The following is a 13,735-nucleotide window of genomic DNA, read 5'->3' as shown; positions in this document are numbered from 1 at the left end:
CTCGAAAAAAGAAACTTAAACTTGTCGCTCAATTATGGAGGCGACGTACGTACGCACTGTGCTGGATCTGGAATTGCTCATCCATGATCTTGCCGGAGACCATCATCCTTAAAATAATTGACCTGCATAAAATGATAGCAGCCCAATCTCCTGGCTGAAATGATTGGCATGCGTATCCGTCGGATGTGTCCTTGTGTATCCAACGTGGAGTCGACCTAACATCAATATCATATCAGATTCTTGATGTGATCTCTCTAAAACTCTAAGTCAGGTTCCGACAATGATTTAGGTGGAGGTGAGAGTGAGAACGATCAAACCTTAACAACTACATTATGATTTGCCTTTTACGGTAAGGAGGAATAGTCTTATAACCAAAAATATTTTTCAAATATTTTCTGTTCGGTTGATACTAACATGAAGTTGGATAAGATTACCGCGAGGAAGCTGCGTAGAACTGGTTTGGCTCTCGCTCTTCCGGACTCGAAGACCACCACCACCATGGACGCTTAGTTCCCAGCCCATGGAGGATAGATTCAGCCGGTGGGCGTGTGCGATGTGCTCCACGGTTTTTACTCCGTGTTGCAGGTTTAGAGTTGACTGTGTGACTCGTCCGTGTGTTGAATTTTCTTATGTCGATCCAGCAGAAGGTGGACGACAGCTCCAGCTGAGATCATGCATGGATTTTGGTTTGCCTTATGCCAAAACAAAAGACAGTGACGACCTCACCCAATTAGCCACGGAGAGAGGGGGGACGGGGAGAACTCAAGGCCAGAGGAAGGCCTGATTCCTGGTAAGACCATGACGACCTCACCTCCACCCTTCCGCTCCGGCAAACTGCAAAGCGTGTCCTCGATGCGCCGCCGGAAGTACGATGGGAGCTCTACACGGCGGCGGGCATCATCAACGTCCAACGACAAAAAAGAAGATTTGTTTTCCGAAAAATCACTCTGAATAAAACTCGCATTAATAGTTTCAAGAATACAAAACAAAGTTCAGATTATAATCTCATCTTCATTTCTTTTCCTAAATAGAATTTAATTCCAATAAAGTATAAAAGATGTCACCTAAACCTATACCGCAATTGTAAATAGTTTCAATTTAAAATTATGATGATTGATTCCCTTAAGTTCTTTTCAGTTATAATATAAAATCATGTAAACACAATAAGACAGACCTATCAACCCAATTTGAGTAATATGTTAGACGGACCGGATCGAATGGGCAAATCTAATGTTAATTAACGAACAATTATGTCCACCATTCTGTGAGAAAATGGACCTGTTCATAAGTTCAGATTTTATCAAGAGATGGTGCAAATAATTGAACTCAACAGACACTCAAACCTTTAGAAAAGGTATGATCATAAGCATGGTATGGCATTCATGCAGACTCGCAAAAGGAATAGATCAAATCAGGATACAACATTATGAGTCCTGAATTTAGGGAGTAACAGAAAAAACTGGTTCTAGTGTATCTTTCTTTTACGAAATTCCATCTAGATCATCCAGTTTCCTTGAAAAACTGTGGTCCAAAAATGTATGATCTAACAAGCAACTATTACATCTTCCAAAATGAATTATTGATTTCTACAAGATATAGTATATCTATGCTGCCTGGTCGTAGCGCCCGATCTTTTCTCCTTCAACAGGTAAGGCTTGAAAAATGGGCACTGAACTTGACCATGAGAATACTAAAGATAATCTCCAGACAACCATGTGTCAGAACCAATGTATCTTAGTGCATGATGCAACCTGTAATTGATGGATGTCTAAAGTTGATGTATCTTTCCCATAAATGCTTATATCTTCCGATAGCCAGCTCTAGCCAGGGCTTCATGTTCCCATTGTAATGCACAACAGCTGCACTCTCAATCAACCTATCATCAATATCTTTGTCATATCCCAGTCCTAATACATGCCATCTCCGGTCAAGGGGCTCAATCAATCCATAAAATGTGAGGAGGCCAGGAGAAAGTGTCCCTGCCTTCCAGAGCATCCGATCAGCATTCTGTTCCTGCCAGTAGTGATATTTGGCGGTAACATTTACCTTTTTCCATGCTATGAGGTCAATGATGTTCATCCCAAATGCCCATCCACATGCCTGAGGATCAAACTTTGAGTTGATGATTGGATTGGAAAAATTCAGGTACTTGTACAACCGATGGAATGCCTCTAGACAAGTCTCCACAGCTCCCATAACGTTGCCATGCAATTCCACAGTGTATAGAGGGGTTAGATCCTTCTGCACCACAATGTCATCATCAAGAAACAGCACCTTTTCCAATAGTGGTAATATCTGTGGGATGTAGAAACGCAAGTGGTTCAACCGAGACTCAAATCTTAGATCCTGAAAATTCATTTCCCCACTTTGGTCTTTCAAACTATCCTGAAATAACTGTCGAATTAGAGGAGAGTAAGAGGCATTCAACCAGGAAAACTCCTTTATGCTTCGGATTTCTACTGTACACCCTCTAAAATCATTCATGAGAAACCAAGTAGTCATGGCCCAGTAGTTAACCTCATCAGTTACCACATGAAACACAAGCTGTTGAGGGTGGTCAGCACTCGAGACAGTTGAATTTATGACAACAGATGTTGCCAGCACGTTGTCAGAAAAGATACAGAAATGGTATAGGTTGTTGTCCACAAGCCGAGGAGAATTCCTCATTTCATCGGAAAATCTTTCAAGTGCTGGATTTCTGAACCACTCCTCTGTTAGCTTCATGCTTAAACAATGGAGACTTTTGGACATAGCTTCCATAGCCAGTTGACCAAACTGGACGCTCTGAACTATTGCTGAATTTGCACGCTCTTCAAGGGCAAGAGCGTGGCTCTTCAACGTTGATATAGTGGTGCTTACATCATAATGGAAGTCTTGGGCCTTGAATATTAGCTGCGCTAGTTGATTGATTATCGGATGTGCTTCTTCTTCGGTGATATTTTTACCCCTCACAGCTGCTTGAGAGAGCAGCCATTGGCAATTCTTTATCTGTGAGCTAAGTTCCCAAGCAAATTGAAGGTTGTTATGCTCTTTGGCTATCACTACATATGCCTTAGCAAGGGTCATCTGAACAGCAAGTTGCCTGGCAAAGGAGGAGCTACTTAAAAGTTCCTGCGTGAGATTTAAACTTATATGCATAACTTCTTCATTGGTCAGGCCCTTCTCCTGAAATAATTAAGAAAAGACAGCTGAGAAGCCTGCCACTAGAAAATTGAAAGAGGATGCACATGCTACACTTACATCCTTCAAATGACACCATGCATATTTAGCAAGATATTAAATCATAATAAGATCAAGATAGCACACAATTTAAATAAACTAGCAATCAAATATGACTGGCAGAGACCGGACGATTGTTTTAACATCACATTTCAACAAAAAATTTGATGAGGGAGGTAAATGATAGCTGAAGATTGAGAAGACAATGTGCGCATGCTTCAATAATTAATACTACTTGTTGAAAGTAAGCTTTGCAACAGTTAGTTTACTGCTAACTCCAGAAACCATGTTTGTAGTCTGGACATCAGGTTCTACCATGAGTGTAAAATTTTAGAAAAATTTGAAGAGGTTACTAGTTTCAGAAATATATCCACAACCTATTTAAGCCAATAATTTTTATGTAAAGAACAATTTTGAAGTCATATGGACACAGTCGCACATACAAAAGTTGTTATGATTGTTGACGAGGATTCCATATCCACAATAATGGTTGTTTTGTTACTACCTCCAAAGTGCATTATAAACCATCCACTTGGCCACCATAATAATACATAAGAAATTATACTACTTTAGATAGTACAAGCACTCATCAAGCCTCCTTCCAAGCAAATCTATGAGAAAATTGTCTTATGCAACTTGGATTTAATTCACATGTTGATGATGCTAGTCCTTTGATATCATATTCAGATCAAATGGTAGCACAGAAATTGCAAAAGTGAATCTTTTTGGGTAGTTAGTCTGATGCTTTGCTGGACACAAACAGAAAAAAGACAGCACTTCATCCTCAGGATGCGATCATGGTGTCACCGAAGAGCTTCTTTTTCCTTCTTTTAATTATACAATTCTTAATTTTGAAACAATTATCTTACATGACATTGTTAGTAGCGACAGGTTTTTTCCCCATATAAAATTCATATCTTCGACCCGAAGTAAACATCACAAATTTTTCATGGGAACCGTGAGTCATACACCCTGTTTCTGAGGCTAGTAATGGACACGTTGCTCAAACCAATCAAAATGTTAATAATCTGCCATTCTTGATTTTTGCCACGAGAATCATTTACTAGATGAATGTAAATTGTTCATTAAGTCCTCCCTTGGGTTTCGCATCTGATCCCATTGTAGCATCAACTCCATACTTGATTCTCATGCTTCAAATGGAAGATTCATGATCAACTTGTTCGTAAGCAAGAAATAGACCCCCAGTCTACCAGAAAAATAAGAACTTCTTCGAATCAACTACATGGATATCCAACCTAATGTTTGAGACGAAATTCCTTCGCTCACCAAGTTTTCATCAAGAACTCTCCTACTAATTAACTTTGATCCTGGTTTCACTATCTACTGCATCAATTAAAGAACTTATAAGTAATCCTTGTTCGGATTTCCTGACTGCTGTTACCAAAAAACTAGATCACGCGATCCAATTCTTTTGACTGTTTATGTAGCACGAATGTCTTCAATTCATAATCGAATAAAAAAGGAACAATTTCTAGCAGAGGTCGTACCTGCACAGGCGCGGCGTGCTGGTCCTGGCGGTGCTGAAAGAAGAAGAGAACCACCCCCACGACGAAAGAGATCCCAAGTAACGACCACATCCAACCGGGAAGGCGCCTCCTCGCCGGGCGCCGGAACTCGGGTGCCTGCCGCGGCATCTCCCCTCGATCCCAGACCCCACTCGTCCCCACGAAGATTCACACTGAATCAGCGAACCCAGCCGCTCGGATCGGTGTCCAAACACGTCCAAGTTCGATCTCCTCTCTCCATCGCCGCCACCGGTTCCGACTCGAGATTCCGAATCGAATCTAGCAATGATAAACACAGAGAGCGAGGAAAGCGATGCTTCGGTGTCGAAGGGAGCGACGGGATCGGAAGTCTGCGATGGTGGCGATGACGCAATTGGAATCCCGGAGGAGCGATATGGGAGGGAGGGGGCGAAGTGGGAGTCTCATGATGCCGATCGACTAATTTTTAGCCGTCTGATCGACGAGATTCGGTGCGGTCAGACAAGGTTGGTGAAGATTCGACGCGTTGTTTCAGGTACAGAACAGGGGAACCCACCAATAGCTGCATTGTGTTGGACTGTCTCCGTCTCGATGCGAAAGCGTCGGGACCATCGAATCAGCCAGTCAAACAGTGTGGATTGACTTCCGTACGGTTCATTGAATCCTCAGGCACAATAATTGCGTGACATTATTGAGTAGGGTTTTATTTGCATAACTAACCTTGTAGAGTCTTAAACGAACGACTTTACTCCAATTAGTTCAATACACTACTAATTTCCTATGATTTGTAAGATCACGTATATTAATACATGAGAATAATTAAGGTTCCAGTCAATTTTGACAATCGTGTGTGTGAAGTGAATGAAGAACGACATTCAAATCAATTTTGTCTATGATTTTCTTATTTTCGAGTAGTAAAAAATATTCGTTTGAGTTATAATTATATGGGTTAATTATAGATTTTTTTATAATTAATTATTTTTAATATCTCAATTTATATATTTTTTAAAAATTATATTATAATTTTTATATTTATAAAAATAAAAATATTTAATTTTATTTCTCACGTCGTCAATTTTACTAACGAAAATATCACACATAATAATAAACCAAACACGCACTCAATAAACCTTGATGGTATTTCTATTAACAAAGTTAACAACACGAGAGAAACAAAATTAAATGTTTCAATTCCGATATAACTTTTAAAAATATAAAAATTAAAATATTAAAGATAATTAATTATATAAAATAATCAATAATTAACCCTAATTATGTTATCGCCTAAGGCCACCTGCACTCATAATTTTAGAAATTACACAACGTTGGAAATTCCATATATCTCGCCTTCATTAATTATTCGTCATATTAACTGCCAGGTTATAGTGCTAAATTTTAATGAAGACACTAACGAGACGTTAACACAAGTTGTAGTCTGTGGTACTCTTAATGAAAGCCACTGTCCTCATCCTTTACCCGATGTCATTTTAATGATTCAAATAATGCATAAAAGGATCCCAAGAAAACATATATGGGTAAAGCTGATTCTTACTCTAATGAATGAATGGAGGTGTATTTAATTGGATGATAGGCGACAAGTCATCATTTAATTTATGAGGCATTGATTCGTGCTTATCATCACAATATTTAGGCATTAAATGCATATATTCTAAACATGATGAGATAAGATCGATACGGTACAAGATATCCAAATCTACTAGAACAGATTTATTTCTGATGTGACAAGGGAAGGGGCAGAGAACATCACGGAAGAACAGCAACCACTGATACGGAGCAACGAAGAGAGAGCAGGAGATGAAATGCTTCACTCCAAAACCAAAACACAGGATCACCGCATCTAGACGACCACAACGGCGACCAGCACTACCAGAACATGCAAGAGCTTCACGGAAGAACGACAACTACTGATTCGGAGCAACGAAGACAACAGGAGATTAAATACTTCACTACAAAGCCGAAACACTGATGACCACAACGGCGACGACGAAAACCAGAGCAAGGCAGAGCTTCTTGGATGGACGCCTGGGCGCTTCCATAGGCGCATTGGCTCGGAGGTCTAAGAAGTAACGCTTGGGATCACACTCGAAGGTGGCCCGAGGAATGCGCAGGCCCTTCCTCCCGGGAGCCTTCATTGTCTTGCCGGCTTCTCGAAAGAAGAAGCAGCAGCAGCGGCGGAAGAGGGAGGCGGGGTACGTAACCATCTTGAAAGCTCCTTTGAGGCAGTAGGTGAAATCCTTTATCACGATGGAGGCTACAAAGCCGATTGTGTTGAAAGCTCCATTGAGGCAGTAGCCGAGGAAGACGAGAGTCAGATGCAGCAGGATTGTTGCCAGGACCAGTTGAACCAGGATGCGCAACGCCTCGGGGCTGGCCGCAGCCGGCAGAACCCCGTCCAACTTCCCAACGAGGAACCCTACAACATCGCCCCATAGCTGGGAAAGAAGGGGTAGCTTCTCCTTTAGGGGCTCCGATATCAACTCCCCGTAGGACTTCACTGCTCCCTCTGCTTCCTTTACCTTCCTCGATGAAAATTGGAGCAGCTGAGGTAGCTTCTCCGACAAGGTCCCCTGCATGCTCTCCGTCACGCCTTTTGTTTGCTCCAACTTGTCCCGTAAACTAGAGGCCAGTTTTGCATCCTTGATGCCCTTCAGCGCTCCCTCGGCTTCCTTCATCTTCTCAAATAAGACATTTCTCAGTCCCTCCATTCCTCTTTCTCGCCTCTCCTGTCTTCGCCTCTCTTCTCCTGTCTTCACAAGATAAGAGTAAAGTGGAGGAAGTAGCGTGGGATGACAAAAAGTTTCGAATACTTTTCCATCGAAAGCTGGAGTGGTCTTCGGCTTTTTGTAGCCGATGGTGAAATGGAATCGACGACTCTTCAGCGACGCTTGGTTTTTCTTCGAGACCAAGCGTCGTTTAAGAGTGTGTGCCTTCATTGTCGGTCGACGGACCTGTTCATGATTGACTGGATCTGCGGGAGGTAGCAGAAAAAGGGTTCTCGAGCAGTGTTTAGTAACTGTGGTGTTTCTTCCTTTCACAAACTGTTAAATGCATTGCTTCCCTCTGCGTGCTGACTCGAGTGACGAAATTTATACAATTAATTAGAACATTATAATTCTAACTTTATAATGAGTTTGATGGAAAAACAAATATAAAAGGGTGATCGTAACATTAAAGGAAAAAGTTTTCGAGAAGAAAGATTCTGTTATTGATTAATAAAATTGATTTTGATTATCATAATTTTTTTTTCAAAAATACTGGTTTAAATAATCATGCTCTCTAAATGGACCCTTCAAATTATTTTTACTCAATTTTTTTTCCTAATTTCTTGAAACTCATATGAGTATTTGATTTTTTATATAATATTAATATTATCTACTTAATCTGTAGAGCGTGATATTTTTATAATCATATTATTTTAGAGTGAAAGATTAATATACTTTACTTTGGTTTTTTTTCTTCTAAATCTTATATTGTGATTTGCTTACTATTTTGTTACTAATTTGACTGACCCACATTATTAGATTATTTATAATTTATTTGCTGTTAAATTATGTTCACATATAGAAGGAAAACAAAAAAGGAAGAAGATTCTGGTGCTTATCACTTCTACATATTCATGATTTCTTATTTAATCTTTTTTTAACGAAATAATATTTTAAGATTATGTGGATTATTCTTATTATGTGAATCAAATGGAGGATCCAAATAGCTTCTTGTTCAAATTAATAGCAATCAATTATTTTATTTAAAAGCTTAGAACGAAGGATATCTTATTTTGTAAAGATTTGTATGATCCGAATGAAAGACAGGAGGCCAAACTAAATGACAAAACAGATAATAGTGTATTCCATCATCTATCTTAGAAAACAAATGCATATCTTTTATGGATGAAAGAAATTAATAGGATGAGAGAATACTCCCACAAAATTACGTTTTCTTAGTCAAAAGATTTGTTCATTTGAGATATGAGTATGGAAGTAGTATGACTGGTTAAGAGGAAGGTCCAAATCTAAATCAATAATGAAATTTTATCATTGCTATTAGTTATGACACATGAAAAAAGAATGCAGAATATTAAGAATAGTCAAAAGAACATAATAAAGAAAAAGATAGAACTACAGTTATATTTAATGGTGATATTATTATTACGTATTATGACAGTATAGTTAATCTCACATGCTAAGATTTTACTTGGGTTGTTAATTCACCTGCTTCATTTCATATTACCTCTCGCTATAAGTGTTTTACATCTTATATAGGTGGTTATTTTGAATGGAAATTGATGCGATGACAAAAATTATTAACATGAGATTTCTTTTTGTAAACCTACATTGGATGGAAAATTATATTAAACAATGTGAGATGGAAGGTTATATTAACATCTTTTGTAATTGAAGATGGAAGCTGGTAGTTTGGCAAGTCCCATAGTCCCACATCGGGAAAATCAGACTTGTTGTCTCGTCTTGGAACTATAAATAAGGGCCTGAGCTTTGATGTTAGACACACCACGAGAAGTACCACAGACACCACAAGAAGTACAGCAGGCATCACAAGAAAACCTGTTTATGGTTTGAAGTCTTCTTGTTTAGGAAGCTGAAGGTGTTTTATGGCCTAGGAACATTTCCTAAGGCATTTGTAAGTGTCCCTCTTTTATAATAGTAATTTGCTCCTCTTTCTTCCGTGGATGTAGGTCAAAGTCATTTGACCGAACCACGTATATCTGGTGTTCTGGTGTTTTGTTTGTTCTTGTCGCTTTTATTATTTCCGCTTTATTGTCTTTGTTGTGTTGCCAAAATTACCCTTTGGTAAATATCCTGGGGCTAGCTCTAACAAACTGGTATCAGAGCCTGGTTTTGGGATCTTTTGGCAACGATGACAATAACAAAGATTGTTGTCGAGAAATTCGACAGAGATGTCAACTTCGGCATGTGGCAACTCAAGATGGAGGCCATTCTAGTTCAAGACGGAGTTAATTTGGCACTTCAGGGTGCTGAGAACATTCCAAATGGTACGTCAAAGGAAGATCTTGCGGGTATGGATAAGAAGGCCCGATCCAGCATCATTCTAAACCTCTCTGACGAGGTTTTACGGGAGGTAGCTACGGAGACTACGGCTAAGAGCATGTGGGACAAACTTAAAGCCTTGTACATGAAGAGGACAGTGAAGAAAGCCTTGTACATGAAGAGGATAGTGAAGAATCGTCTCTACTTGAAGCAGAGTCTATATATGCTTCGGATGACTGGAGGTACATCTATACTCTCGCATCTTGATAAGTTTGATTCTTTGGTTATGGATTTGGAGAATATAGATGCAAAAATTGATGATGAGGATAAGGCTTTGTTGCTCTTGTATTCTCTTCCCCAATCTTTTAAGCATTTCCGTGATACTTTGATTTATGGAAAAGAAACAGTTTCTTATCAAGAAATTAAATCTGCACTGAAATCTAAGGAGCAGATAGACAAGAATATCACTGGGGAAAGTAGAGAGAATCAGGCTGAGGGTCTGGTTGTCAGGGATAAAATGGATAAAAGAGAATTTGACAGTAGTAGATCTAAATCTAGATCTAAATCTAGACATAGAAATTTGGAATGCAGATATTGTCATAAAATGGGGCACATTAAATCTGATTGTTTTAAATTGAAAAATAAATTAAAGCAAAAGGAAAAATTTGTTGAGAAAACTATTGAATCCGCTGAAGCTAGTGTAGCATCTGATGAGAATTTTGGAAATATTTTCTTTGCTACCGATGACAGGACAAAGTCTAAAAATGAATGGATTTTAGATTCAGGTTGTTCTTATCACATGTGTCCCAATAGGGATTTATTTTCCACATATGAATCTTGTAATGGTGGAATTGTTTTGATGGGCAATAATGCCGCATGTGATGTTGTTGGTAGAGGAACAATCCGAATTAAAATGCATGATGGTATTGTGAGGACGCTCACTAATGTTAGACATGTTCCTGATTTGAAAAAGAATCTCATCTCTTTAGGCACCCTAGAGGCCCTTGGGTGTAAATACACAGCTGAAGGTGGAGTTATGGAAGTTTCTAGAAGTGCTTTTATTGTTATGAAAGCTTGTAGGTCTGGTAGCTTGTATATTCTGCAGGGAACTACTGTCACAGGTTCAGTTGCAGTTTCGTCATCATCATTGTCTGATTCTGACATCATCAAATTATGACATATGCGTCATATGAGAAATATTCGACCACAACAAAGGTATGCAAATTTGGTTGCATATGCTTTGTCTGTTGCATAAGAAACAAGTGAAGTTGGTGAGCCTACTTCCTATTCAGATGCAATTTCTTGTGATAATTCCGCTAAGTGGTTGATTGTTAAAGGAAAAGTCCTTGTTCAGAAAATTCATACGAAGGACAATCCAGCTGATATATTTACGAAGCCTCTTCCGGTTTACAAGTTCAAGCAGTGCTTGGACTTGGTTGGTGTTCATTGTTGGTGATTGCCCATTGGGGCTTTTGTGAAGAAGGTGGAGCAAGTTTTGTTGGGACATGCCAAGGTGGAGATTTGTTAGTTTGGCAAGTCCCATAGTCCCACATCGGGAAAATCAGACTTGTTGTCTCGTCTTGGAACTATAAATAAGGGCCTGAGCTTTGATGTTAGACACACCACGAGAAGTACCACAGACACCACAAGAAGTACAGTAGGCATCACAAGAAAACCTGCTTATGGTTTGAAGTCTTCTTGTTTAGGAAGCTGAAGGTGTTTTATGGCCTAGGAACATTTCCTAAGGCATTTGTAAGTGTCCCTCTTTTATAATAGTAATTTGCTCCTCTTTCTTCCGTGGATGTAGGTCAAAGTCATTTGACCGAACCACGTATATCTGGTGTTCTGGTGTTTTGTTTGTTCTTGTCGCTTTTATTATTTTCGCTTTATTGTCTTTGTTGTGTTGCCAAAATTATCCTTTGGTAAATATCCTGGGGCTAGCTCTAACAGAAGCTCGCAAATGGTAATCTTGTGTTAGCTAAAGGAATGAAAACAAGTGAAATCAATTCATAAATAAGTTAATATAATTTATGACTCTACTGAATTATGGCATAAAAGGCTTGATCACATTAGCAAGGAGAGGTTTTCATATTATTATTAGAAAGAATTGTGTTCTTATAACAGGTATACATCTTAATACCTGCACTCATTGTTTGATCGATAAGCAACGCATAATTATATTTCATATATTATCTTTTTTATAAAATTAAATATTTTAGATTTAATTTATACCGAAGTCTATACTATAAATATTTTGTTACTTTTATTAATAATTATTTTAGAAAGGTTTAAGCTTTTATTTGAAGCATAAAAATTAGGTGCTTAATGTATTTAGTTATTTTCATACCTATGATGAAAGAGAAAAAAAATTTAAATACATCAAAACTGATAATGGTAGAGAATATAGCGGGTCATTTGAAATATATCGTAGGGAATATAGTATTATACTTGAAAGATAGTTCCTAAGACATGATATAATAGAGTTGTAGAAAAAAAGAATCAAGAAAATCATAATGTCATGCCTTCAAATGATGATATGGATGAACATATTGAGCAACACCATCTACAGAAATAAATTGAACATCAATTAAGAAGATACACCAAAGAACATTGACCTTTTTTAAGATATTCTTCTCGTGAACATATATTATTTACTAGTGAAAGAGAATTAGAAATTTACCATAAGGTTATGTTACATGAGAAAAAAGAAAAAGATAATTGATCGTGAAGAAGAAGATGAGATGAAATTCTTGATTGAAAACTATACATTTGATTTAGTAAAATTACATAATGAAAAAAGAGCATTAAATAACAAATGAGTGTTTAGATTGAAAAAAAAGAAGAAAATAACTAATAGCATAGATATTAGTCATACGTGCTTTGTAAGTCTTTTTTTGCTTATTGTTGTTGTTGTTGTTGTTGTTGTTGTTGTTGTTGTTGTTGATATTTTCTCATTTTATATTGCATATTGCTGCTAGTTATAGGTACTCTGCAAGCCAATCAAATTAATGATGACACGTGTAACATGATATACACTTTTTTTTATTTATTAACATTATTCTCACTTTATATTACTTATTGTATATATTGTGATATACATGAATCTGTGCAATGAGAATCAAATTGTGATGAGATCATGATAATGAGACTGATTCACCTTTAAACATAAATATTAAATAATCTTTGTCATAGGTTACTCAAGAGAGATATCGAGATAAATGGAGAAACTAGTGTGTTGTATACTCATCTTTATGATGGAGACGGCTGGTCTCATAGCTGCTCGTGTGGGGACACTAGAGATATAGTGTAGGTGCTCATTGGAGAATAAGTTCACTGATTAATCCACTCACGGAATGCTGGATGTTAATGATACCTTATTGTCAAACAGTAATTCTGTCATCCTAGATGTGTTGGTCATCAGACTTGAGACATCAAAGATGTCCTGTATGAGTACTACACTCTTTGATATCAGACTTATAGGTTTGAAAGTTTCATATCTAGCATAGTCGGTCATTGGGAGTGGTAGCCAATCTTACAAGGGCAATTGAGTATCGATAGAGGATGATCATCCACTCTCGATATCATGAGATGTATATTTTATATGTTCTTACTCAAACAAATTCCTGGCTATAGTCATTCAGATTGAGAGATAAAAAGTTCTCCGGGAGAATATGATTATAACAAGACTCGAGTAGAAACCGCATGGGCTTGACAGCATCATGCTCAGTATACGATCTCTAAGATATTAGATAGATAAAAGACTATAGATATACGGTAACTAAGGATAGTCATGTCCAATGGATTGAATTCTCCTGTATTATCTAGGGAGATGTAGTAGCCTAGTAAGTCGGTACTCAATAAGTCGAGTGAATTATTATGAAGATAATAATTCACTGAACTATAAGGAGTTCTAACACATATGACTCACGGTAAGCTCGATATTGGGCTTAGAGAGCCACACACATATGGTAGGTGTTACGACGAGTA

General features: G+C 37.9%; 1 protein-coding gene across 1 annotated transcript; it reads right to left on the bottom strand.

The window, feature by feature from the left end:
• Nucleotides 1-1,588: 1,588 nt before the first annotated feature.
• Nucleotides 1,589-5,015, bottom strand: LOC135610002 (hexosyltransferase GAUT11-like). The gene is made up of 2 exons (XM_065103886.1): nt 4,728-5,015; nt 1,589-3,165 (listed from the first exon to the last, which is right to left on the bottom strand). The coding sequence occupies exons 1-2, from the start codon at nt 4,872-4,874 to the stop codon at nt 1,735-1,737; spliced, it is 1,578 nt and encodes a 525-aa protein (XP_064959958.1). The 5' UTR covers nt 4,875-5,015; the 3' UTR covers nt 1,589-1,734.
• Nucleotides 5,016-13,735: the final 8,720 nt, after the last annotated feature.

This window comes from Musa acuminata, chromosome BXJ2-4, assembly GCF_036884655.1.
Source record: "Musa acuminata AAA Group cultivar baxijiao chromosome BXJ2-4, Cavendish_Baxijiao_AAA, whole genome shotgun sequence".
In the NCBI taxonomy this organism is placed as follows: domain Eukaryota; kingdom Viridiplantae; phylum Streptophyta; class Magnoliopsida; order Zingiberales; family Musaceae; genus Musa; species Musa acuminata.
Note: the sequence above shows the minus strand (reverse complement) of the source record. Positions and strands in the feature narration are given on the sequence as shown.